The sequence below is a fragment of the Scyliorhinus torazame genome, chromosome 9, assembly GCF_047496885.1.
Source record: "Scyliorhinus torazame isolate Kashiwa2021f chromosome 9, sScyTor2.1, whole genome shotgun sequence".
NCBI lineage: Eukaryota > Metazoa > Chordata > Chondrichthyes > Carcharhiniformes > Scyliorhinidae > Scyliorhinus > Scyliorhinus torazame.
In genome coordinates, this window is record NC_092715.1 from 201,743,935 (window position 1) to 201,770,797 (window position 26,863).

The following is a 26,863-nucleotide window of genomic DNA, read 5'->3' on the forward strand; positions in this document are numbered from 1 at the left end:
TCGTATAAATGTCCCTGTGCTCCTCCACATTTGCCACTGCTGGAGCGTATTCCTTCAAGATGTCCATTGATGTCTCTGGGCTTTGAACATTGGAGCATCGTGCGACTGCTGACTCCTTACCTGAGGCCTCCCGATGAATGCTGAACCCAGCCATGACTGCCTGTAGCAGCTTAGTTTCAGAACCCCTGGTAGGAGTGGTGACATCCTTCATCAGAGACACCCTCCAAAAGAAGTGTTTACTGCAGAATTCACAGATGTTGCCAGGTGCGCAGCTACAGATTTGGTTTATCCAAAGTTTTTTTTAAAATTTACAGTGCTCAATTATTTTTCTTTTCCGATTAAGGGGCAATTTAGCATGGCCAATCCACCTAACCTGCACATCTTTGGGTTGTGGGGGTGAAATTCACGCAGACATGGGAAGAATTTGCAAACTCCACACGGACAGTGACCCAGGGCCGGGATTTGAACCCGGGTCCTCAGCGCCGTAGTCCCAGTGCTAACCACTGCGCCACATGCTGCCCGGTTTATCCAAAGTTAACCGCCCAGTGATGTGGATACAAATCGGGAATTGGCCCAATCCTCTCCATGTTGATTAGAATGCTGTCCTCGTAACAAAGTCATGGGCGGCACAGTGGCACAGTGGTTAGCACTGCTGCCTCACAGCTCCAGGGACCTGGGTTCAATTCCGGCCTCGGGTGACTGTCGAATTTGTACATTCTCCCCATGTCTGCGTGGGTTTCCTCCGGGTGCTCCAGTTTCCTCCCACAGTTCAAAGATGTGCAGGTTAGGTGGATTGGCCAATTTAAATTGCCCCTTAGTGTCCAAAGGGTTAGTTGGGGTTACTGGGTTACGGGGATGGGGTGGAGATGTGGGCTTAAATCGTGTGCTCTTTCCAAGGGCAGGTGCAAACTCGATGGGCTGAATGGTCTCCTTCTACACTGTAAATTCTATGACCTAAAAAGTCCTCCCATGGTTCAGAAGGTGCCCTGTTTACCAAGTGATCCCTAATCCATCGCCACAATTTGCCCAGTAGCATTCAGTGACATACTCCTATTTCCTTCACACCAAGGTATTCTGCTCTAGTGTGCGTGTGTTCTGTCTTGAATGGGAGACCCGTTATTCTGAAACTGTGACCACTAGTTCACGATTCCCCCATGAGGGGAAACATCCTCTCAGCATCTACTCTCTCAAGCCCCCACAGAATCAATAAGATCACCTCTCATTCTTCTAAACTCCAATGACTATAGGCCCTCATTTATCACACCATTCTCATAAGGCAAGCCATTCATCCCAGGAATCAACCTGCTGAAACCTCTCTGAACTGCCATTAAAACAAGCACATCCACCATTAAATCAAGAGACTGCAAATGTACACAGCGTTCACCATCTCACCGATGCCCTGCACAGTTGTACGAGATCTTCCTGACTTTTATACTCCAACCCCCTTTCCAATAAAGGCCAGTTGGCTGTTGTGCTTTGGCTGAACATATTGAGCATTGACTCGCTCAGATTGTTAGATTTCTTTCAACTCAACCTCAGCTATTCCAATAACATGGGCTACACGTTGCCCATTTTTCTTTCTTCTGTGCACATCTTTTGTTTATCTGTACTACACTTTATCTTCCATTGTTCTGGCCACTTGGATATGTTGTCAAACTCACTCTTGTAAAGTCTGTGGCTCAGAGTTCAATTCATAGTCGAGATTGTTTTGGTACTTTCCAGATTCTCTGCAAATGTATCTGATTCCTACACATCTTCCATAGTTTCCATCCCAAATAATTCAACCATTGCTTCCTCATGTCAGGTGAGTTGGTTCTGCTCATATCATCTATTCTGGTTCTCAGTTTACGTTGGCTTTATACATAAGAGCAGAGGAGATAGAAACAGGTTGATTTAGCCCATAGAACCATAGAAATTCCTTCACATAACGCATTTTCTTTCCTATCATGGCCTGTTTAAATTTTTACTCCTAATTTGGTCCACCATTCCTTCCATTTGTCTATGTGTACATACAAACATATGAATTAAGAGCAGGAGTGAGCCACACAGCCCCTCAAGCCATTCAGTAAGGTCATGGGTGATTTAATTTTAACCTCAGCTCACACCCCTGCCTACCCCCAATAACCTTTCACTCGCTTGCTTATCATGCATGGATCTACTTCTGCCTTAAAAGTATTCAAAGACTCTGCCTCAACCACCTTTTGAGGAAGTGAGTTCCAAAGTCCCACAACCCTTCGAGATAATATTTTTTCCACACATCTGTCTTAAATGGACAGCCCCTTAATTTTAAACCCTGGCCCCTAGTTCGAGAGTGTCCCACAAGAGGAAAAATCCTTTTCACATCCACCCTGTCAGTTCCCCTCAGGATCTTATATGTTCCAATCAAGTCACCTCTTGCTCTTCTAAACTCCAGCTGATACAAGCCTAGCTGGTCTGTAATCATTCCAGGAGATGTGCAGTGAAAGGCCGAACTGGTCTCTTTTAAACTGTAAATAAAGCTGCTACTGCGGCACACAAAACAAATATCCCAGCCCAGGACTATTGGGAATTGCCAGTTCAGGTCTGGGAGCTACATTTAAAAGTCCTGCAAACAAGTTCCAACTGGGTGAGCCTCCGCCCGTTCACCACGGGAACTCATATTCTACGAAGCCCACGATGAGATCAATCTGCAATTCCCCATGGTTCTCCTGAGGGTTATCACATCGTCCAACCTTTCCTCATCCGACAACCCTCCCATTCCAGGTATTAATCTAGTAAACCTTCTCTAAACTGCTTCCATTGCATTTACATCTTTCCTTAAATAAGGAGACCAATACTATACGCAGTACTCCAGATGTGGTCTCACCAATGCCCTGTACAACAAAAGCATAACCTCCATATTTGAATTGCATTCAATTCCCCTCGCAATAAAAGATAACATTCTATTAGTTTTGTTAATTACTTGCTGTATCTGCATACAAACCTTATTCGCGATTCATGCACTAGGACACCTAGATTCCTCTGCCTCTCAGAGCTCAGCAATCTCTCACCATTTAGATGTTATGCTTCTTTTTCATTTGTCCTGCCAAAATGGACAGCCTCACATTTTCCCACGTTATACTCCATTTGCCAGGTCTTTTCTCACTCCTCTTACCTATCTGTATCCTTTTGTAGCCTTCTTATGTCCTCTTCAGAGTTTAATTTCCTACTTACCTTTGTGTCATGCAACAGCTTTGGTCCATACTTTTATCAGCCAAGGCTTTCTTTGATAGCGGGTCATGTCCTCTGTTGCTATTCCATATTCTTGGAGTTGTACCCTCTTTAAGTTACATGACTTCTTGCAAACCTCGATCACAAACAATGAGTTCACTCTTTCTAGGGCAAGCTGACAACGTGGTCATCTCCTTTACTCATTTTTGGGAGATCCCGTTCCCCAGCAAGAATCAATGGGGATGCTGCATTACAGGACCTAGTCTCTAAATCAGAGTTTGCACCAACTTCCTTGTGCCAGGATTCTCCATATCTGGTTTCTTTGACTCACCCATTGCTGAGAAGTCTCATTAGCTGCTTGAAGAGTAATGAAAGGGTTTATTGATGCAGGTAAGTCAGGATTGCTGCTATTTTATATTTCCACCAAAGAAACTGCATTCTTACGAGTCCTTTGTTTACAAACTCCTCACTCATGTCACTTCAGGGTCAAAATTCACAAAGAAAATGAAGCATCCTTCCCATTCCCTTTTTTCCAAATTATATGAAGTACTTTTGCTCCTTCTCAAAAAGAGAACTCAAAATATTTTTTCAAATCTCCTATTTATGCTACACGCGTTGTACCAGATGCAGTTCACTGGACTAAAATACTGAAGTGAATGAGGCTCTCGATATAATGCAGGTAACCCCACAACTGGCATTTTCTATGCATTTTTACATATTGTGTCAGTGATTCTTAACGAGCTGTCTGTCAGTTTGACATCTGTGACAACAAGCCTGCTGTTAGCACAGTCCATAATAATCATAACCGGCCAATAAGACAAGGCACCAGGTAACAACCACTTATTAAGCCCCCGCGAATGGATTGTGGTTTTTCTAGAAACACGAAAGAGGTTAAAGGTCCGAGACCATCATCCTTGCATCAGTCTCAGGTTTTCTCCCTTCAAGTTGGAAGCAAATGCAGCGTGCCTGAACTGATCAGAGGCCAGCAACAAATACTTACATTTATATAGCGCCATTAACAGTTAAATATCCCACGGTAGCGCATGGAAGCATAATCAAATGAAAACAGACACCAGGAAAAAGTAAGAAAGATTCGGACAGTTGGTCAAAGCTGAGTCTATGAGTAAACAGCAGAGGCAGGATTTAGGAGGTGGGGGGGGGTGGTGCTTTCAGAGCCTGGGACGTGGACAACTGAATTTATGGCCATCAATGTTAGGACAAAGAGAGTGTGGGTTGAACAGGAGGAAGATAGAGTTTCAGGGCACATCAGGTGCTGAGAGTGCATATGGAGCCACTAACCAATGCCACCACAGTCTGATTGAAGTATTCCCTTTCTGAGTAAATTAAAGGTGCAAAATGCAAAACGCTTGGAACATTTAAACCTACTTATTAAAACCTCGCTTTTCTGTCATTATTTGATTTTAACACACATTGAACCTGCTGCACACGCAATATAGTTTTAACAAGAATGTTAAATGTTTTGAAATTACAAAAAATATCTGCTTTGAATCATTGAATGTATCATCTCAATCCTGTTTATGGACTGTCCCTTTATTACACAAGTGTTTAAGTTCTCCTTGTGTTGATCAAATTTTAATCAGACTAGAACATCAAACTCCTGTGTATATTATTCCCACGTGCCGCTACCACTGGGTCTATCAGAGGTTTTGTGGTTGTGATTTGGTACGGTAATTGTGGATTCTGGATTCGGCTATCCATCATGGGGTGTGATAGTTCCCTCACCATCCACAAGTTCAGTGAGAGCACTTGACAAACCTTCGCATAATTTGCCCAATTTTCTCTTTGCCACATGATTGTGGCCCAGATTTCTACCAAGGCAGACTGACTCATGAGGCCCTTAAAAATGGCTGGCGGGACCCGATTTCAGGATTCCTGCCCCATTCCAGTTGAGTATGGGATAAGGGTATGAGTAGCCTGTATGCACGCAGCACTCCTGCTTTGCTGGCTCTATTATACAGGTGGGCAGTTCAAACCCCCCCCTCCCACCCACCCACTTCCCCAGCAATCTTAGCAGAGTCGAGCCCCTTCCCTCAGTATATATGGTTCATAGCCACACAAAGGAACCCATGAGCCACAAGGTAACCCCAGTCCCAAGTGGCAAACCAAAAAAAGTCTGCTATACCTTGAATTCTTTCACTGACAGTCTTTGAAATACAAAAAAAAAGTGCTTTCAGTTTCAATAGTTAAATGTTATAGCATAACTTAGATATGATTTTATTCCAATTATTGCTAACAGGGCTCTGCTTGTCAAGGGAAGTTGACCAGTACATTAATCAGCATTGTTTAAGTGTTGAGATGCATTAGAATACTTTTTACCATTGGGAAAAGTGCTTTAATGTATTCAAAACAAAAGGGAACACTGTGTTGGAACACTACCATCATGATCTGAAATTGTTTAAATGTCCACAGCACTTTAAATCTGTAATTAAAATGCGCTGCCTATTTTGGGAAAAAAAAGGACATCCTTCTGGACTGCATTGATTGACAGGTGTAGCTTTGAAAAAAACACAGCTGTTTTTTTGTCAGTTTCAATAGGCTTCATTGTTTCCATTTGGGAGAGTTTGTTTTGGGGTCATATTGAATGCTTGGCTTAGTTTCAAAGGTTGAAAACACGTATCTCAACAGGGAACTGTTTAGACAGCTTAATTGACAATTCTAATAGGTTATTAAAGGCTTGTCTTTCTTTAATGTGGTTAAGTGAATAGAGATTTTGCAACAGAATAACCACCTGAAGGGGTTTAACTTTTTTGAATGGCTTCTTTGACTGTTCTTTTTCCGTATCAAGTTTGCTTGAGTAAGAGGTTCATTAGATTATTAGAAGTTTTTTTTAAGGTCCATTTCAAAGGCATGGGCCGGGATTCTCTGAGCCGCTGCTCCGCAATCTGGCTCGGTGCGGGGGCAGAGAATGGGCTTGAGACCCGCGATCAGGTCCGACGCAGCTCCCGCATTCTCCGGGGACCTGAGAATCTCCGCCAATCGGGCACAAGCAGTCGACGCAGCGCCGGTTGGGGGCCATTGAAAGAGGCCCCTGCAACAATTTTCCGCTGACAACTGGCCGCGTTCTCGCCGACGTGGTTCACTCATGGTTCCACCCGGCGGGAGCTCAGAGTGACGGCTGCAGACTCAGCCCGCGGCCACCCAGGTGGGGGCGGGGGGATCTGTCACCCGGGGGGGGGGGAGCTTCCAGGACGGCCAGGCACGCGATCGGGGACCACCGATCGGCGGGCGCATGCAATCTCGGGGGGGCTATATTATCGGGGCCGGCCCGCGGTGTGGGTCCGCCATGTTGCGTGGGTCTGCTGGCCACTGCGCACATGCGCGGACCCGCGGACGGAAGTGCAGGGCCCCGTATCGGCAGCCAGAGCTGTGAGGAGCACTCTGGAGCCCTACTAGACCCTTGCAAAATGGAGAAGTCCAGAGAGATTTGTGCCCGTTTTCTTGCAGGTGTGGGGACATAGCCCCATTATCAGAGAATTCCACCCATGGTTCCTGAGGCCTGCCCATAGTGGATACTGCGTGAGTGGCAATGGATACATGGAGAATATGGAGGGTGCATGGGGGAGTACAATGGACAATGGGGCATGGAAGGGACATGTTGAAGTATAGAATCCATAGACCCCACTAAATGGGCATGGAGGACATGTTGAAGTATAGAATCCATAGACCCCCAGAAGGAAGCCATTCAGCCCATCAAGTGTACACCGACCCTCTGAAAGAGCACCTTACCTAGGCCCACTCCTGCCATATCCCCGCAACTCCATCTAACCTGCAAATCTTTGGGCACTAAGGGGCAATTTTAGTGTGGCCAATAGAGCATGAAGGGTCATGAGAGGGCTGAAGGGGGCATGGGGTAATGAGGGAGCATGGAGAATGAATTGGCTGAGGGGGGTGATGGTTTGAGGATCTTACATTCAACACAACTGGGCTGATATCCCAGTAACTGAGGCAGTTCTACCCTGTTGGCCCTTCCATCCACTACCTCCTTTGCTACCTCAGGCCTGTCTTGCTCTCCTTGCTTCCTCCACCAAAATTTAGTTCTGTATGGGCAGCACAGTAGCACAAGTGGTTAGCACTGTGGCTTCACAGTGCCAGGATCCCAGTTCGATTCCCCGCTGGGTCACTGTCTGCAAGGAGTCTGCACATTCTCCCCGTGTCTGCGTGGGTTTCCTCCGGGTGCTCCAGCTTCCTCCCACAGTCTAAAGACGTGCAGGTTAGGTGGATTGGCCATGCTAAATTGCCCTTAGTGTCCAAAAAAGTTAGGAGGGGTTATTGGCTTACGGAGATAGGGTGGAAGTGAAGACTTAAGTGGGTCAGTGCAGACTCGATGGGCCAAATGGCCTCCGTCTGCACTGTATGTTCTATGTTGTATGTCTGTGTGTAAATGCATGTGCATTTGTTTGTGTGTGTGTAAGTGCGTGTGTGTAAGCGCGTGTGTGAAAGTGTGTAACTGTTTATATGTGTGTGTTTAAGTATATGGGTAAATGTGTGTTTAAGTGTGTCTGTAAGTGTGTCTGTCTATGTGTGTATTTATCAATGTGTGTGTCTGAACATGAGTGTCTTTCTGTGTCTTGATGCACCTGTCTGTGTGTGTATGGTTAGGGCAGATTTCTCCCAAGCCTTAATTGGTGGGTTCAATGGCAGGCAGAGGGTAGAGAATTTGGTGGGAGTCCAAAAATTGGTTTCCTACTGCTGTTAATTTCCCATGGGATCTTCCACTGATGCCTGCGATGGTGGATCAAAAAACCCATCGGAGGCTGTCAACCTGTTGAAGGGTCGTAAATGAAGGCCTGACTGTGGACGGTGTTTGTATGTATGCATCTGTATGTACACATGTGTGTGTATCTTGGTGTGTTTGTGTGTGGTGATTTGCTGTGTGTATTGGGGGTGTCTATGTTTCTGTCTGTATCTATGTATGTGCGTCCCTCATTAAAAAAGGCATTCAGTGCCTGATATGGAATTGGGAAGGAGGGTCCCAGCTGAAAGCCACCCCATGCCCTGTCTGCCAACCCCCGAGCCAGCGACATCCTCCCTGTAACCCTATCCTGCCTTTGCTGATTCCGGGCCTCAGGTGGGTGCAATGCCAGCAGCTACCACTACTCTCCAGGTGGCGCTGACAGCAATGAGGAGTCGCCAGCCTCTGATTGGTGCTTAATTGAATGGGTCTTTCCTACCTAAAGGAGGCGACGTGGGACTCTCACTAGCTCTCCAACAGGCAGATGAGACCTCCGTTGCCTAGATAAAATTTGGATCTATGTGTGCACAGCTGCATTTCCAACTCTGACTTTACAAAACCTTAGAGGTTTCATCACATGACCTCCTAATTACAATAGCCCAGCCCAGACAAACAGCCTATTTTCCCATATCTGATATTGTTCTAACTACCGAACAATCCAGTTCAAATAATTTTTTTTAATAGATATTTTTAATGTCCCAGTGATTTTTCTGTTAGGTTCCTTGGAGCAGTGTCCAGCTGGGAGAGTAATCTGTAAATCCCAGAGATTCCAGGAAAACCCTGGAGATTTGGCAACCTAAATGAATATGCATTTGTCTCTCTGCCTTTGTGTATTAATCCCATTTCCAAAATATGTAAGGATCACTGTTTTGTGGTTTTCATAGAATCATAGAATCTACGGCATGGAGACAGGCCCTACGGCCCAAACTGGTCCATGCCAACCAAAGCACCCATCTAAACTAACCCAATTTGCCTGCATTTGGCCATATTCCGCTAAACCTTTCCTATCCATTTATCTGTCGAAAGCTTTTTAAATGTTGTCAACGTCCCTGCCTCAACCAGTTCCTCTGGCAACTCATTCCACATATGTACCTCTGTGTAAAAAAGTTACTTTAAATTATATTTGTCAAAAGGCCCTCATAAAATCAGAAGATAGTAGAGCAGGATCAGGTCATTCAGCCCATCAAGCCTGTTCCACCATTCAATAAGGTCATGGCTGGTCTGATTGTACCTTAACTTCACTTTCCTGTCTGCCCACCCCATAAACCTTGCTTCCCTTGTACATCAAAAGTCAGTCCAACGCAACCTTGAATTTATTCAAATGACCCAGCCTTCACCGTTCTCTGGGGAAGAGAATTCCAAAGACTAACAGCCCTCTGAGAGGAGATATTCCTCCTCACCTCAGTCTTAAATGGGAGACCCCATAGGCAGAATTCTCCGTTTCTGCGGCTAAGTGCCGCCGCAGGCGTGGGACCTATGGCGTTTCACGATGACGCCATTTTGGAGGGGGCAGGGCAAGGTGTCATCGTCAGAGTCCATTCTCCACCCAATCGCCGAACACGATTTTGCGTCGGCTACGGAGAATCCCGTCCCATATTTTTATACTGCATCCACTAATTCTAGATTCCCCTTGCTTTCTCCTTCCCCTCAAGAAGCAGCAGAATGACAAGGGAAAATTTAAATCACTGTGTCCACCCATGCATGGGTTATCATGGCGAGAACTGCTTCATAGATCTTATATAAATAACTCATAAAGATTTCTTGGGTAGCATCTTCCAAGCCCACGACTACTACCATTTTGATGGACAAGGGCAGCAAATACCTGGGAACCACACCACCTGGGGGTTCCCCCCTCAGTCACTCACCACCCTGACTTATAAATATATCGCCGTTCCTTCACTGTCGCTGGGGCAGAATCCTGGAATCCCATCCCTAACAGCACAGTGGGTGTACCTACACGCTGGGACTGCAGCAGTTCAAGAAGGCAGCTCACCACCACTTTCTCAAGGGTATCTAGGGATGGGCAATAAATGTTGGTCTAGCCAGTGACGCCCACACCCCATAAACTATTTTTTTTAAATTCAAATGAAAAGATGTTGTGTTCTGGGGTGGACAACCTGGACTTGCCTGCACCTGTGCACAGTTCAATACACACAGCTGGATAGGTGCAGCCTATGAGGTGGTGGGAACCAGGGTTAAAATCCTAGTTCTGAAATGATCATTGCAGATGGAGCAACTATCCCAAATGTCTGCAGTGACAGATCAGTAGTATTGCAATATCTTTCTTAGAAAGTCAATAATATCCCCAAAACACTGCTGTGCAATCACCTGGAAACAAAGACATGCTTCATACCAAGAGAAAACCCGTTTACCTGTTATAATGGGGTAAGACTGAGGTCCTGGGACACTGGCTCCTATGTCAGCTGAATTTGTTAGACTCGACTTCATATCTTCCAGTCCCCCAGCCAGTGATGCCATGGCGGAATACTCTGCATTCTGAAAATACAAAAACATCTTGCTTGTAACTTCTCACGCATGCATTTTATTCTCCAATATACACCCAGAAACATTACAAGCGGGATTCACTGAAATCGGCGAAATGGCCCGACGGCGGCGTCAAAAACGGCGCGCACCACTCCGCCGACGGGCTGACCGGAAGTAGCGGAATTCTCTGCACTTCCGGGGGCTAGGTGGATGCTGGAGGGGTTGGCGCCATGCCAGGCGGCGCCGAAGGGACTGCGCTAGTTAGCTCATGCGCAGAACCGCCGACGTGGTTCCGCACATGCACAGACCGGCTGGTATATTCTGGCGCATGCACAGGGGGTTGTCTTCTCCGCGCCGGCCGTTGCGGAGCCCTCCGGGGCAGGCTCGGAAGGAAGGAGTGCCCCACGGCACGGGCCTGCCCGCAGATCGGTGGTCCCCGATCGCGGGTCAGGCCACCGTGGGGGCCCCCCCGGGGCTGAATCCCCCGTACCCCCCCGAGGACCGCACTAGCCGACTTACCTGCCAGGTCCCGCCGTGTGGGAGCATGTCTAATCCACGCCGGCAGGACTGGCCAAAAACTGGCGGCTGCTTGGCTGATCGGGGCCCGGGGAATTTCTGGGGGGGTCGCTGCCAACGGCCCCCGACCGCGTGGCGTGATCCCCGCCCCCGCCCGCAAACTGACGCCGGAGAATACGGCAGCCAGCATCGGAGTGGCAGGGCGGGATTCGCGCCGCACCCCGGGGATTCTCCGACCCGGCGGGGGATCGGAGAATCCCGCCCAAAGTGTTTAGCCGTCAAGAGTCCATCAATATTGGACTAGAATGAACTAGGAACCTGTGATACATAATGGGTAAAATGCAAAACATGGGGGAAAAAGTAGCGGCGGGGCTTGGCTGTCGACAAGACGCTCAGCACGAACCAGTTCCTCAGACTTCAAGTCCCAGAACCACATTGTGTAAGATGGGTGGGATGCTACATTTACCGACTGAATATCCAGGCACATGTATGATGTTTAATCAGTTAATTTTACTGATGTGATTGTGCAGCTTGTTACCTCATAGCTGTGGGTTGCAAGGAAAAGGAAAGAGATTGCATTTATATGGCACCCGTCGTGTCCTAAGCGCTTTACAGTTGATGAAGCACTTTTGACATGTAGGTCACTGGTATAAAGTAGGCAAACTCAGCAGCCTAATTGCACTAAGCAGCCCATTAACAATAACACACAGAGGTATTTTGGTCCCCCACCAAAGGTTGAGTGTCTGGCTGCATCTCTTCTTTTCAATTAGAATCCTGACACAACCCCCTTCCTCCTCAACTTACTCCAAACCCTGGTGCTATCTATGTGGCAATGATAGTGTAGAACAGGTCAGGCAGAGAACAGGGATGGGGAGCATCCTCCTATCTCTGCAAACATCTCCAAAGTACAATGGGCTGGGTGCTCGGAGATGAAACTGCCAAAGATTAGCTCAAGACGAGGCTGATCAACAGATAGAAACGCTGAATCACGTATCAGGAGCAGCAAATGGAGAGTCAACTCCTTTCTTTCAAGACCCAACAACCAAAAGAAAATATAACTCATAAGTAGAAAGAAAGACTTGTATTTGTAGAGCACCATTCATGACCACCTGACATCTCAAATAGCTTTACAACCAATTAAGTACTTTTGAATTCTAATCACTGTTGCAATGTAGGCAATATGGCAGCCAATTCACACACAGCAAGCTCCCACGAACAGCAAGATGATAATAACCAGATAACCTGTTTTTGTAATGTTGGTTAGGAAATAAATGTTGTCCAATTCTCTTGCTTTTCTTTCAAGTTATGCCATGGGATTGCTTACATCCACCTGGGAGTGCAGACAGGGCCTTAGCTTAATGCTTCAGCCAAAAGACTGCACATCCGACAGTGCAGCACTGCACTTGAGTGTCAGCCTTGACTTTTGTGTTCAAAACCTGCAGTGGACTTTGAACTTCCACTATAGCCTAGGGAGGCACGGTGGCACAGTGGTTAGCACTACTGCTTCACCGCGCCAGGGACTCTGGTTCGATTCCAGCATTGGATGATTGTCTGTGTGGAGTTTGCACATTCTCCCCGTGTGTGCGTGGGTTTTCTCTGGGTGCCCCGGTTTCCTCCCACGGTCCAAAGATGTGTAGGTTAGGTGGATTGGCCATGCTAAATTGCCCCTTTGTGTCCAAAAGGTTGGGGTTTCAGGGTTATGGGGGGAGGGAGGACGAGTGGGCCTGTGTGGGATGTTAGGTGGATTGGCCATGCTAGATTGCCCCTTAGAGTCCAAATATGTGCAGGTTAGGTGGGGTTATGGGATAGGGCAGAGAAGTGGACCTAGGTGGGGTGCTCTTTCAGAGGGTCAGTGCAGACACAGTGGACCGAATTGCCTCCTTCTGCACTGTAGGGATTCTATGGATATTGGCCTCGAGGAAAGAGCATTGCCAACTGAGCCACAACTAACACACAACAAAATCAAAATTGATAAAATAAATCTGACCACTACCAACTGTCTTACTTACAGGCACTGCTTACTTATCTGACAGCGGATTGACACCAAGTGAAAGTTGATCCAAGTGACCACAGTCATGGATTGAAACTCAAATGGCAGGCCTCAAAATATCTTTAACAAAGTCTGAGGTAAACTGTCAAAACCATAGGAATGGAACAAAATGTAAACCCCAGCCAATGACAGAGAGACAGCATTTGCAGACTTAAAACTGTAAAAGGCAGTTCAGCAGTCTATGTCAGTGGGTAAGTTAGTTATTGAACTGATTTGTTAAGGCTTAGACCTTCTCTGTAAAGTTGATGATTGCTAATGGGCAGCTAAGGACAAAAATATTCATTTTCATTTAATTTTTTCATTTCAAATAGCTTTTCGAGTGGCAGGTACTTTTCTTTTTTCGATGGTCTCAATTATCCGACTAAGTGCAAACCAATCAGCAGGACCAACATTACAGATGGTAGTTATTTCAGCCAGTCACAACCTTTTTTGCCTGTGGGCATTTGACATCAGAGAGGTGAGACTCTATGGAAGTTCACTAGATATGAACTTTTCACTCGTACTGAAGGACGAGGGCTTCTCACTCTCCACTGGTCCAAGAGATGAGCCCCAGGATTTGTTGCTGAGACTTCATTTACATAAAGGAGGTACTAGCGAACATGCCGTGCGGAAAGAAGAGGAAATCAGGAAACCCTGGGTGGGATTCTGTGATCCTGAGGCTAAGTGTTGACGCTGTCGGAAACGCTGTCGCGTTTCTCAATAGCGTCAACATGGCCTCAGGATCAGCCCAGCACAGCACTGGAGCAATTCACGCCTCTCCAGCTGCTGATCCCAGCGCGAACTGGGAGCCATGGGATCCATGCATGCGTAGTGGCACCTGCGCCAACACGCGCATGCGCAGTGGCTTCCTTCAACACGCTGGCCCTGACGCAACATGGCGCAGGACTACAGGGGCCGGCGCTGAAGAAAGGAGGTCGCCAGCCAGAGAGGCCGGCCCGCCGATCGGTGGGCCCCAATCGCGGGCCAGGCCACATCGGAGGCTTCCCTATGGGGTCAGAAGCCCTCATACCCCCCACGGGCCACCCCTCCTACCCTTCCACGCCGAGATCCCGCCGGCTGAGAGCAGGTGTGGATGGCGCTGGCGGGACTCGCCGGTTTTACTACGGCCGCTCGGCCCATCCCGGGCCGACAATTGGCGGGCCAACCGCGTAGAGCGGCCCCCGACCGGTGCCGTGCAAAGCACGCCGGCGCCAATGGCGCCGATTCTCCGCTCTGCGGAGAACCATGTGCCGGCGCCGGGACGGCATGCCGCAATTCGCGCCCGTCGCAGTGATTCTCCGGCCCAGCCCCTGTGTCCTTAGAAGTGACCAGAACCTTTAAAGGGGAAGAGAAAAAGTGAGCCAATTTTTTTTTGAGGTAATCATAGAATCTTACAGCAAGAGATCGTTCGGCCCATCAAGCCTGAACGAGCTGTCCAATTTTGTCCCACTCCCCAGGTTTTCCCCAAAACAGTTCCAATTTGTCCTCTTCAAGTACAAATACCACTACCTTTTAAAGTTTCCTATGGAATCTGAATTTATCGTCCTCTCAGGTACTTTGTTCCAGAGCTTAACCACTCTCTGCATGAAGAAATATCACTCATTTCCACTCCAGTTCTTTTAAATATATTTTATTTAAATATCTTTTGCCAGGCATTTTAAATCAACATCCTCTGGTTACTGACCCAGAAGAAACAGGTTCTATCTTCTTGCTCCATCAAAACCTTTCATCATTTTGAATATCTGCATTAGATTCTTCCTCAAGCTTTGCTCCAAGAACAATCCAAACTTCTTCAATCTCTCCATTGTCATGTGAGAGTACCTTTAAGAAATGGGTGTTTATAAATGGATATGTATATAAATATCTGTAGTGAGAGTACCTTTAAGAAATAGGTGTTTACTACTGCAGTGATGTCAGAGAGTGGATGGAGCTGGGCTGTCTGTCAGCTTTTTACTTTCATTTTAGGCTGTTTGCTGCAGGGTGTGTTTTAGTTTCGTTTTCAGTGTTGGAGCTGAAGCCAGACAGAGCAGGTGTACTGTTGATCTCTCTGCCATGAAAAGACTATCTCTTGATCTTTTGGTGAATTCAGAATTATAAATGTTCTCAGCAGTGAATGTAAACCTAATGTGCTTCTGTTAAAAGGTGGGTTTTTTCAAGTCTTCTGGATGTTAAAAGGACAGCTTACGGATTACTTAGTGTGGTAGTCTTTGGGAGTTGTATTTGAATTGATGGTTGCTAAGATGTTCACCTTTTTTAAAAAGGTTAACTTGAGTTCATAGAATAAACATTGTTTTTCTTTAAAAATACTCTTCCATTTCTGCTGTACCACACCTGTAGAGTGGGCCGTGTGCACCCCATACCACAATCTATTAAAAGTTGTGGGTCAGGTGAACTCCATGATACACTTTGGGGTTCTCTAAACCCTGGCCCATAACACCATATATCTGAAGTTCCTCACACTGGTAAATCTCCTCTGCACCCCATCCAAGGCCTTGACATCCCTTCTACAGTGTGGTACCCAGCCAGCTGAGGACTAACCAGAGATTTGTAGAATTAATGGAACAGTATTATTATCTAAACATATTCTGGGGAAAAAATGCTAAGATTTTTAATTGATCAAAGGTTTTCAGAAACTGTGAATTGTTTGCCCAAGGTCTTCATCTCATAATTCCATGTTCCACGAATGACCATGACTCAATTGACAAATGCAACTCAGGCAGCAGTTCAGATCCCGCAGTCTGCCATGGAGGGAGCTGGTAAAAGGACGGTATCACGATGCCAAGGTGTAAGTGGAGAAATATAGTGAAAACAAGAATGGGTATGAAGAATGATGATCTGTGAATAGGGAGACGGAGTAGAATTGACTGAAACTGCCATTTTTATCTCAGGTGGCAAGGTGTTAAGAGTGAGGTTAGGATTCTTACTTCATGGGAAAGAAATGTTTGTGGTTCAGGAGATGGTCCGGCAAATTCATCAGTTGCTGTCAAGGGGGCTTCGTGAAAGTGGAATTTAATGTTCCTGATTCGGGGTGGCACGTGGGCACAGCGGTTCGCACTGCTGCCTCGCAGCACCAGGGACCCGCGCTCAATTCCGGCCTTGGGTGACTGTCTGTGTGGAGCTTGCACTTTCTCTCCCTATCGGTGGGTTTCCTCCGGGTGCTCCGGTTTCCTCCCACAGTCCAAAGATGTGCAGGTTAGGTGGACTGCCATGATTAATTGCCCCTTAGTATCTAGGGATGTGCAGATTACAGGGATAGGAAAGGGGAGTCGGCCTAAGTAGGGTGTTCTTTCAGAGGGTTGGTGCAGACCCGATAGGACGAATGGCCTCCTCCTGCACTGTAGGGATTCTATGACTTGAGTCCCGCCCACCGACTGGAGAACCATGCAGAAACCAGCATAGTTTCCATGGGAGAGGCCCAACTGAATGAAGTTAATCTCAGGTGAGCAGAATGAGTCCACGGGGGGTTGGGGCGCTGGGGAATCGAGGCAAGGGTGGGAGGGTGGCTTTCAGCACCCTACTTTGCCGATGCCAGGCCCCTCGATTTTGCACAGACTTCCTGATAACAAGGGGCCTGCCAAGTAGACCATTGGCAAACCCAAAAGAGTTTTTGGTTGACCTTCGGGAGGCATGGGAAACCCATGCAACGCCTATTTAACTCTTGAGCCACCACTAAATTCTGGTTGGTTTAGGGATAATTGGTGTCAACTGGCTCATTGAATGAACCTAATAAACAATCTGCAGCAAACAGGTGAGTTTTCCTCCGTGCAGAAGGAAGCCATTCGGCCCATCGGGTCTGCACCAACCCTCTGAAAGACCTCTCTTGTGCCTCCACTCAACAATGGGAGGTTTTTCCATCACCTAGAGACTCTCCCCTGATTAAGTGCACACAGCTGCCATGTTTCCTGCCGCAATGGTCTGGATTAAATTAAATTCCGCTCAAGGTTTCCACCTCCACCACCTCCAAATAAATCCGTGCCGCACTGAACATAGCTAACTCCTTACCTAGGTGTAAAAGATTAGCCACATTCTGCAAGTAAGTGCAGAAACCACAAAACCATTTTAGATTTGAATTGTAGAGATCCTGAACTGTCCCTGGTCCTATTAAAGGAGGTTAGAATGCAGAGGCCTAAGGCATTTATTTGCATACAATTTACTTCAAAGCCTCCTCTTCAGGGGCAGTGGGGTATAGGACGTCGAGGAAATTTGCTTGCAGTACTGATCAGGGCAAAGGTTTGGCACCCATTCCTCTGCCATTTTGCATTCATTATACGCCACTATTTAGAGGCATGGCACAAGAAAATCATGGCCCTGGTTTTTAAATCATTTTACTGTAAATAAATTCACTCATTTATAATTAATGACAAGATCAAACCACAAAGGACACTTTCAACTTCTCCCCGAATGGCAATCCTATGGAGCCGATTGTCTGCCTTTTATAAAACCCATCCAATTATTGCAAAGGAATCAAAGTTGGGCATGCTATACAATGTGTGGGAAATCCTCTCCTGCTGGTTACTACCCAATGGCCTAGTTCAAAATGACACCACACCCACCATCTAAATTTGCGCTGGGTTGCATGTTTCTAGTATGTGGGGATTATGCTCTGAATAGTTTTTAGTCTGTCAAATATGTTCACCACTTGATTGATGCAATGAAGTTCAGTTGATGTTCGTAGAATACGTATGTTCTTTCGAGCACACCTCATGATGGCTAGAATAAGTCCGTTTTTCAATGAGGTGGAGGATAGATGAGATCAGTGTTCGAGGGGACCGGTGTATCATGCACACATGTTCTGGTCGTGCTCAAAGCTGTTGGGCTTTTGGAGGACCTTTTTGATCCTCTGTTGGCAATCCTGGGCATTGGCTTGGAGCCTTGCCTACTGGTGGCGATATTTCGGATGTGCTGGACTCTGGCCGGAGGCAGCGCAGACATCCTGGCCTTTGCCTCGCTTGTGGTAAGGAAGTGGATCCTTTAGGGCTGGAGGGTGACTACATCGCCAAGTGCCTCGTCATGGCTGGGTGACCTGATGGAGTTTTTGCACCTCGAGAAGGTCAGGTTTACCGTGAGAGGGTCGGTGGAAGGGTTTTACCGTAGATGGCAGCCTTTATAATAATGTACTTTAAAGAGTTAATCACTGTTAGCTGTTTGGTGGGTGTGTGCACAGATACGGTGGCAGGGGGGGGTTTAGCGATGAGGTTATTTTGTTGTATGGGCAAGTGCGGGTTGGGGTGGTTCTTACTGTGAAGCTGTTATTCTGTGTTGTTGTATGCTTTATATAAAAATTGTTAAAAATTACAATAAAAGTATTTCCAAAAAAAGGAATACGTGTGTTCTTATAAAACTGGTTATCAGTAGGAGTTTAACTGGATTAACCAGCAAACAGAAAACCTTGCACTGATAAGTTAATGCTAATCGTTTAAGTAGCAATCATGTCTGTTCTATAATGAATTAACTGTGTGTTGGTTAAGGGAGATTCTTCGTAAATTACAACAGTTGATTATTGCTTAATAAAAACAATTCCATGGGCACCTATCCCTTTAAGGGAACCCACAAGATGAACTCAAGGACCTTCATTTAGCTCCTGCTCAAATTCGATTGTAAAATATGCTATTGTACATTTTTTATCCGTAAACATTCCTGCCACTTCCTTGAGCACCAGCTCCTGCTGGTAACTCACCGTGGAAGAGCTCCTGGGAACAAAGCTTAGATTTTCATGTCAGACATCTCCACATTGAAGTGATGCTTCAAGGAGCTGTTGTCAAATTATGACTGGCCTGAGGCACATGTCTAATCACCCCCACGGCATCATTTGTTTCACTTTTAAACGCCATTGAAATGTTCACTCAAACTTTTCTCTGCAAGATTATTTCATCAGTGATGTCCCTGATCATTTAATCAGTCAGGAACAACGAATGGCAGGGGCCTGAAGGCCTGTGATCCCTCTTCCCACTGCGAATTTCTGTCCACTTAGCTGCCCACCAATGTGCCCTCTAATTTTTTTCTTTGAATGCTCTGGTGATTTGTTTAACTGTGCAGACCTTTTAAATTTTCTTGTATGGCCTAGCGCACATGGTAACTTAAAGTGTCAACTTGTGCACAGCTTGCACAGGGACCTTTGAGTTGCTCAACATTGCTGCCCACTCCAAAGGCTAATAACCGCATTTTCCAAATTCAAAGGATAGAATCATTTGAATAATGGAGGCGGTGAACGGGTGGCTATAGAAATGACAACTTATCAGAACATCACTTAAAAGCCTGAAGATATAATTTAATAAACTTCCTCCAATAGGAGATTGGAAATCTTTGGCACAGTGAGATAACTGATCGCATCTGGGATTGAAGGCCTACCTCCCTCTGATATCTGGAGTCTCTTTAAGACCCAGTTTAGAACCTATCCTTTCCCTCAGATGAGCCTGGCACTGACTGGGATGTGCTGACTGGAATTTGTGTGTTAGCTCAGCAATACCCACACAGACACTCCCAGAGCTGACTGAGGGGTGAGAGCGACAGAAACATCTCCCTTCACAGTATGAATGGGGTGAAATTCAGAATGATCCGGGTTCCCTCACGGGCAGATGACACTCCGGGTCTAGAACATTAGCCATTTAGATTTAACACATTTTAATTTTGTTTTGGAAAGACAACATTGAAGAGCATGGATCCGTGGACAGATCGACTGCAGATTTTTGGTTTTCAACAGTCTTTAGCATCAGCTTCATTGGGTAGGGACAACCAGTTAATGAGTAATGCCTCCCAGTCACTATGGCTCTGTAATAAACCTTTCCACTACTGTTCAAATCTTCACTATCTATCTTTTGTTTCCTTCTGTTGGTAAATTAGAGTTTGGGAATGGTCATCGATAGGGCGGTATGTCCCTCCCTCCATTATTCCTCTGAGTGAGATTAACCTGGAGCGCCTTACCTCTGGCTGAGGAGGAATGTAAACCGAGTGCTGTTAGTGGGGATGCGGTGGTGGAGGGAGTGCGCGTGGTGAGATCCAAAGTGGATCTTTACATGCTACTATTTTGGTTAGTGTTTTGGGATGGGGGAGGGGGTGGAGGTGGTGGGGGTGAAGAGGATACCAGTCCTGCTTTTACTCTCTGCCGAGTACAAGCCTGGGCTTCACTGGAGCTATTGACTGATTAATCAAACTCGTTAGCACAGATTATAGACGTGTGCTCCAATGTCAGGGCAGAGTTTCTGCCGCAGGGTGGCCAAGCTCTATCAGCCAGCCGGCTTCGAACCGACCAAAACTCATCACACAGGTGACTGCAGGCTGACCCTGGCCTGCGCAATTTATACCAATCTCTGCTCCCTGATGTGTGAGCAGAGTGATTTACTGCCACACCATCCCACTGCACGGTACACTCTCTGAGAGGTATGTCTATATAACCCTTATGTCAAGATCACAGCATAATAATCTCCGATATTTATCTGTGGCAACCAATAGAGAAATCAGTTGAAACTAAAGGACACACACCAATATATTCTTCAACTTAAGAGCAATGGAGCAGAAAAAAAGTAGATTTTTTTCTCTCTCTCTCTCAAGCCTTCAAAGCCCCAACCTGCTCTGTTTTTTTTCTCCTTTATTCTCTGCCACATAAACAGCTGTATTTTTTTTCTCTGTAGCCCTCTCCCTTTCTTTCCTCATTTCCACATCTCTGTAATGCCGACATGTAAATGTCTGGAAATAGCAGCGGTAATTGAAGATTATGAAGTATGACCAGGTTTTGACAGGCCACTAAGGAAGATGGATTATCCTCATTTTTCTGTAAATTCTGTCAATTTTGGAATTCATAAGCTATCAACACTGATACAAATGTGACTCCCCAGCTGCGTAAGGGATGACGTGTAACCTATCCTGGAGTCTATTGGCTTCCAATCCCCTTTGATAGTATCTGAAATCTTGCCAATTTATTTCTGATAAAATTGAGCTAATTTCAAGCAAACTGATTCAAATGGGCCTCTACGAGAGAATATATTTTCTCTTATTTACCTCTGACTGCTGTACAAGATGGCTATCTGGACCTCTGTAAGATAAATTTCCACAGGACAATCACAGTCTAGTTACAGCAATTGTTTTGTCTTTTCTTTTCCCATTTTCCTATTACTGGGAGTAAATACTGCTGGGACTGTTTAATAGCCCACTACAGCCCATACCGATAACAGATGAGGTTTAATCGTCCAATACAAAAATTATTTAGCCTCAGTAAGGACATTCAATGTCATTTGCATAATGACATTTCCATCTCACACACCAAACATGGTTGCACATAAACAAGTCGTGGGACCATAAATAATAATAAATCGCAATGTCTGTGTTCTCCTCTCAGTAATAGGAGTTGCTCTTGTAGAAATTATTTCATTGGAAAATGGGGCTATAACTCTAAAGATGTGTGACCCAGTTTATTCCACTGGATTCAACATCAGAACCAACTACAACCCGAGTGTATTATTTCTGGGATTCATTAATAGATCAGAAAAAAATTATATAAATATTCAAGAATAAAATGTAAAATACAATAAAACATAATGCAAAAACATCAACTCCAGTTTTAGAATTATGCAATTATATTTCAACAAGATCATATTTAGATTTGGAAAGGAGGTTATAAAAATATTTCCAATGCAAGATAAACAGTGAAAACTGTTTGGCGCTCCCTACACCTCAGGTTCCTTCATTCTTTGGTGGCTGCATGTTGGTGTCCTGAGGAGGTCAGCGTTGGGCTGCAATCATATGCGTGACGAGTCTGTCAGTTCCTCGATAATTGCTTTTTGAGAGGGAACCTACCTACGATAAACTAATGTCCCTGGCCCCCTGACAGGGAGAAAGCTCTCTCACTGACCCCGCCCCCCCACTCCAAAACAGCCCCACCCCTCACCCATACACAACACCCTCTTTATTTTAATTCCAAGCTTCAAGGCGATCTACTGTCCACTTGAAAACATATCGCCCACCACAGACACCACGGTGTGTGTTTTGTTGATAAAACATCCACTGACGTACATTCCAAACAGCAATGCTGCCGATTCCCCCTGCAGTTTTCAAGCTGAAAGCCTTTGTGTGTGAGTGTAGAGGCTCTATGAAAATGGACGTATTTAATTTCTGCATGAGGCTACGAGTAATTGCCTTTTAATTTATTTTGTTTTTCTATGTCAGGAAAAGCTCTGTATTGTCGTAGATGCACAAACGGTGCTGAGAACAGACTGAAGCTTAAGAAAGTTTTGCCTTTCAGAAGGTAAATTTGAGAGAAATAATCACTTCTTGTAGAATCTCACACAGTCCATACGCCAGTGCGATAAGCACTTGCAGGACTGATAATGTGCCCCTGCCCCGAAAAAAAAAAAAATTATTTTCAAGCTTTTTTTTTAAGCTTTGAAAAAAATTACCTTTCACATCAAAAGGAAATTCTGAAATGATGAATTACATTTGATTGCTATAGGAATTTAATCAATTGCAATTCTTTAAAGGAGGCAGTTACTATTGAGGGCAACTTTCCTCTCGAATGACCTTCACTGGGGTTAACACTCTCACATGCCCTCTGAACTCAGAATATGGACACAGTAAATAGTGCCTGCTTTTATCATGCTCCCGGAGCTCAGTTTCACCAGTCCCGACTCTAGATTTCCAGGCCTTTTCATTTTGTTTTGGTATTGATCTTTTGGCAGCAATGGGCTGGGTAATTAGCCAGAAATTAGGGTTTCTATTACACAGGAATGACTGGCCCAGCTGATTTATCACCTGAATAATTTACTGTGATTGAAAGGAAATTAAAATGAACTCTATTTGACAACTGTGTGATTTTATGGGTTTTAGTGAAGAGTCAGAAACCAAATTAATAGCCTCATGTTGTTTAATAGTCTGCTGAAGGTAAATATGGGGCAGGCTTCTCCTGCTGGAAGCCATTCTGCATGCTCCGATGCTTAGTTTAGATTTCTACCTCACTTCATAAATCTACCTCACATCAGACTAGATTCAAAGACGGTTTTAGCTAGTGGATAAAGTCCACGCCTGACTATAACAAATCATCAGACCCTAAAATTAATCTGGAGAACTATTGTCAGATGAAACATAACCAGACAGATATAGCTGATAGATGAACCGGCACAGCATTTGGACAAATCCAACCGATGGGAAGATTATAGGTGAGGAGATAGTAAACAGCTGATAAATGTACATTTAGGATATATTAGATGGGTGGATGAAATGGACAAAGAAATATGTAGTTTATAGACAGATTGTGTGTGATAGATATTAAGTGCAAAAGACCAAAACATGAAATATATTTAATCACCGTAAGCATTGTAATTATATGTAAACGATATAGAGAAAACTACATAACTATATCTTTACCTACAAAGATGGGAGCCATGACAGTATAGAGTATTGATACATAGCACATATATAGGGCAGTGGGTCGGAAATGGAAAGTTGGACATAGTAGCCAGAAATACATACATGTGGAGGCAGAAACCAAAGGATAGACACAAGCTAGAGAATAGATTAAACATAAACAAAAATAGGAAAATAAAGAGTAAACATAAATTAATTCAATAATAGATAGATAAAATGGCTGAAGGGCTAGACAGTTAGCTCAACAGAATAACTTGGGTTATCTAGATAGGTAAATAAATAGGTGAAAAAGGTATAAAGATAGACAGCAGTACAGGATAAAAGGTGAATGGATGGAGATATAAATAAGTAGAAAAAATAAAAAGTAGAAAGACACATGGGGCAGAAACTATGGTAGGAAGATAGACTGGTAGACATATCTGGTAGATATGTTGAGATTAAGTAGATAATATAAAATTGGATTTTCAATTATATTGTTCAATTATTAGCTCTTAACTAAGCATTTGTCTTATGTTACAGCTGAGAGGAGGAGCTCAATTAACCCTATTGCTGGTGAATGACCCCATGTTTAAATGAAAGTGAAATCAGTGCCCATGCAAGCACACAGTAAGCGCATATATTCCTGCCCAATAAATGACCTTTATTGTAACTACACAGATTGGCCTAGTAGTTTTTAGCCTTTGGCACCCTTTGTGAGTCAGGTCCACAGTCGCGATCTGAAAGCTACATCAGTATTATTTCCTCACAAATCTATCTATTACTAATTTCATTGTTAACTCTTTATTTTCCTCTTTTTGTTTATGTGGCATATTTTGGAGAGGAATGAGAGAAACTCAAATTGATGGTTTTCTGATGGGTGAACTGTGTGGATTAACCTTTTTAAGTTTAAAGCCTTGGGCTGAAGGTTTGGTAAATATGTGTGGGGGAGTTACGTCTTAACTCTCCGCAGTGGCAAAAAAGTGCATGGTAGGGAACCAGCTGTGTAGATATGCCCCAAAGAGAGATTCAAGAAGTGGGTGTATAATGGGCAGTCAATTCACCACTGCCAAAATGGTTGTCCAACTAGTTACATAGATTCATGTGCCTGCCTGCCAAGCTAACAATTCAATTCCGGAAGCTCTCATACAGGCATAGTCACTGATACCACAGACTCATTGCAGAGGGTCCCTCAAAATACTCACAGGCCAGGTGTGTATTTTCTAACCCAACACACTCTTTGTATGCTACGACCCACTGGGAGTGTAACACTGGTGAATTTCCATATTTCTTATAGGTTTGTCCTATTTGAATTGTCGGAACCTAAAGGTTTGGAAAGGAGCTGTTATCTCCAGAATGGATATATGGTAAATTTGTTAGTGCCCACAACTTGGCGTAGATGCAGATTTATGGAGACATGGATCTCAAGTGTATATGTAGTCACCAAGACTTTGGACTTACCAAAGAAGGAGTCCACAAAGACAAAAGAGCTTCAAATCCCCTAGCCAAAAACACTGCACTACTCTTACTAATTACCTTCCATTGATACCTTGACTAACTATCAATGAGCAATGAGAGGAGCAATAGAATAGAGACTGCTACCTGCAGTTGTCACAAAGGCAGGTTGAGTCAGAAGGAAGATAATTTAACCTGATGGATCACAGCTCTCCTCAGGTGGATCACTGAGTTAGGGGATTCCTCACATTTCAGCTGTGGCTCAGTTAGTAGCATTTTTCAGTCTGAACCTCAAAGTGCTGCGGTCAAGACTCTCTCCAGGGCTTGAGCACAATATTCAAGAGGAACACTCCAGTGCAGTACTGCGAGAATGCTGCTGGAGGTGCTGTCTTTCCGATGTGGTGTTAAACCATCTGCCTGCTTGGGTTGATGCAAAAGAGCCCATGTTACTATTTCAAAGAAATATCCCAGTCTTCTGGTCAATATTTGTCCCTCAATCAACATCACTACGTCTGGTCATTATCACATTGTAGCTTGAGCAGTTTGCTTTGTGCACACTGGCTGCTATGTTTCCAACATTATAACAGTGACTACACTTCAAAAAGGACTTCATTGGCTGTCAAGCACTTTGGGGTATCTGGTGTTTGTGCCTAGCACTATATAATACAAGTATTTCTTTTTAAATCTGTGTTCCTGCTATTACTGATCGTGCGGAGTGGGGGGGGGGTCACAGGATCTACAGAAATGTTTTTTCCCGTTTCTCTCGTCGTCAGCCCTCATTCTTCATTGCATTTTTTTCTAATCAAATCGTAATCAACGAACCTACAAATAAAAGTTGAACTGTAATACTCAGATTCGAATGTGAATGCTCTATTTCTCAGTTTTGAATTTGTCTCTTTTTAAATTTAGAGGCCCAATTATTTTTTTTCCAATAAGGGGCAGTTTAGCGTGGCCAATCCACCTAACCTGCACATCTTTGGGTTGTGGGGGTGAAACCCACGCAGACATGGGGAGTATATGCAAACTCCACACGGACAGTGACCCAGGGCCGGGATCCGAACCCGGGTCCTTAGCGCCACGCTACCCTAATTTTGAGTTTGTTAACATGAGTGCATGCCTCCTATTGTGAAATGGCATAAGCTGAAGCATGCCTGGGATATTACTGTGTGTGCATGTAACACTTCTTCTATCTGCTCTCTTAATGGAAGCCATTAACCTATTTGAAATTATCAACTGTCCATGTAAAAATATTGCCAACTCTAATTTCTTGACTATTTGTCATTAAACTGCTAACAGCTCTCTTACTTTGATTGAAAACACACCAAAATATTGAATCAATCTTTGATCTAAACAGACAGGAAATAGTTACTGTGTCAGTGCACCTACTTAGCCCTTCTGTGAAACTGCCTTAATATTTTGATTTAATAGTCTGTGGCTCCAAAAATGACAGTTTTCCTCAGTTTGCTAATATTGATGCAGCCATAAAGTCAGAGGGGCACAATGTTCGATAACTCCAGCTATTGGTTATTAAATGAGAAAGATATCTCTCAAAGTAATTAGCACCTTCAATGTGGAAGATAAGAAGGTCACTCCCATGTCGGGATCCAGAAATAATGAGGCCCCCCCTCTTGTAGCTCCTCTTTGGAGGCATTGTAGCTCCTCTTTGGAGGCCGAACAGTCAGAGAATGGGATACACTGGCCAAAATGAGTTGACCTCAGGCAGGTCTGTTATATTCACTGCAACCACTTAGCACAACAGTGGGAAAATTCTGATGGAGCTGCACCCTCACATTATATTAACCAGATGATAATTAATGAGAGGCTTACCCAGATCAAAACAAAAACTAACATCTTTTGGAAATGAAAGCACAATATTTGACCTCAAAATGGTGTTTAATTTCTGTATGTACCTGACTAATTTTAGAACTTAGATCCCACATGATGCCAGATTCTGCCCACACAGAACTAACTGCATCATTTACCATTTTGGTCCCTTTGGATAAGAACAATTATTTTGGGTGATGTATATTGAATCAACTTAAAGTTAATCACAAAAAAATAAATAAGCTGAATTTCATTCAGTGATGTTTCGTTCTTGTTTAACAGAA

General features: G+C 44.7%; 1 protein-coding gene across 2 annotated transcripts in view; it reads right to left on the bottom strand.

Annotated features, from left to right (window-relative positions):
- The window catches only part of pax5 (paired box 5), a 330,945-nt gene that overhangs the window by 151,222 nt on the left and 152,860 nt on the right, over positions 1–26,863 (bottom strand). For both annotated transcript variants that reach the window (XM_072516984.1, XM_072516983.1), the window contains exon 7: positions 10,315–10,438. In XM_072516984.1, the coding sequence (XP_072373085.1) occupies positions 10,315–10,438 (124 nt within the window). The remainder of the gene's footprint in view (positions 1–10,314; positions 10,439–26,863) is intronic.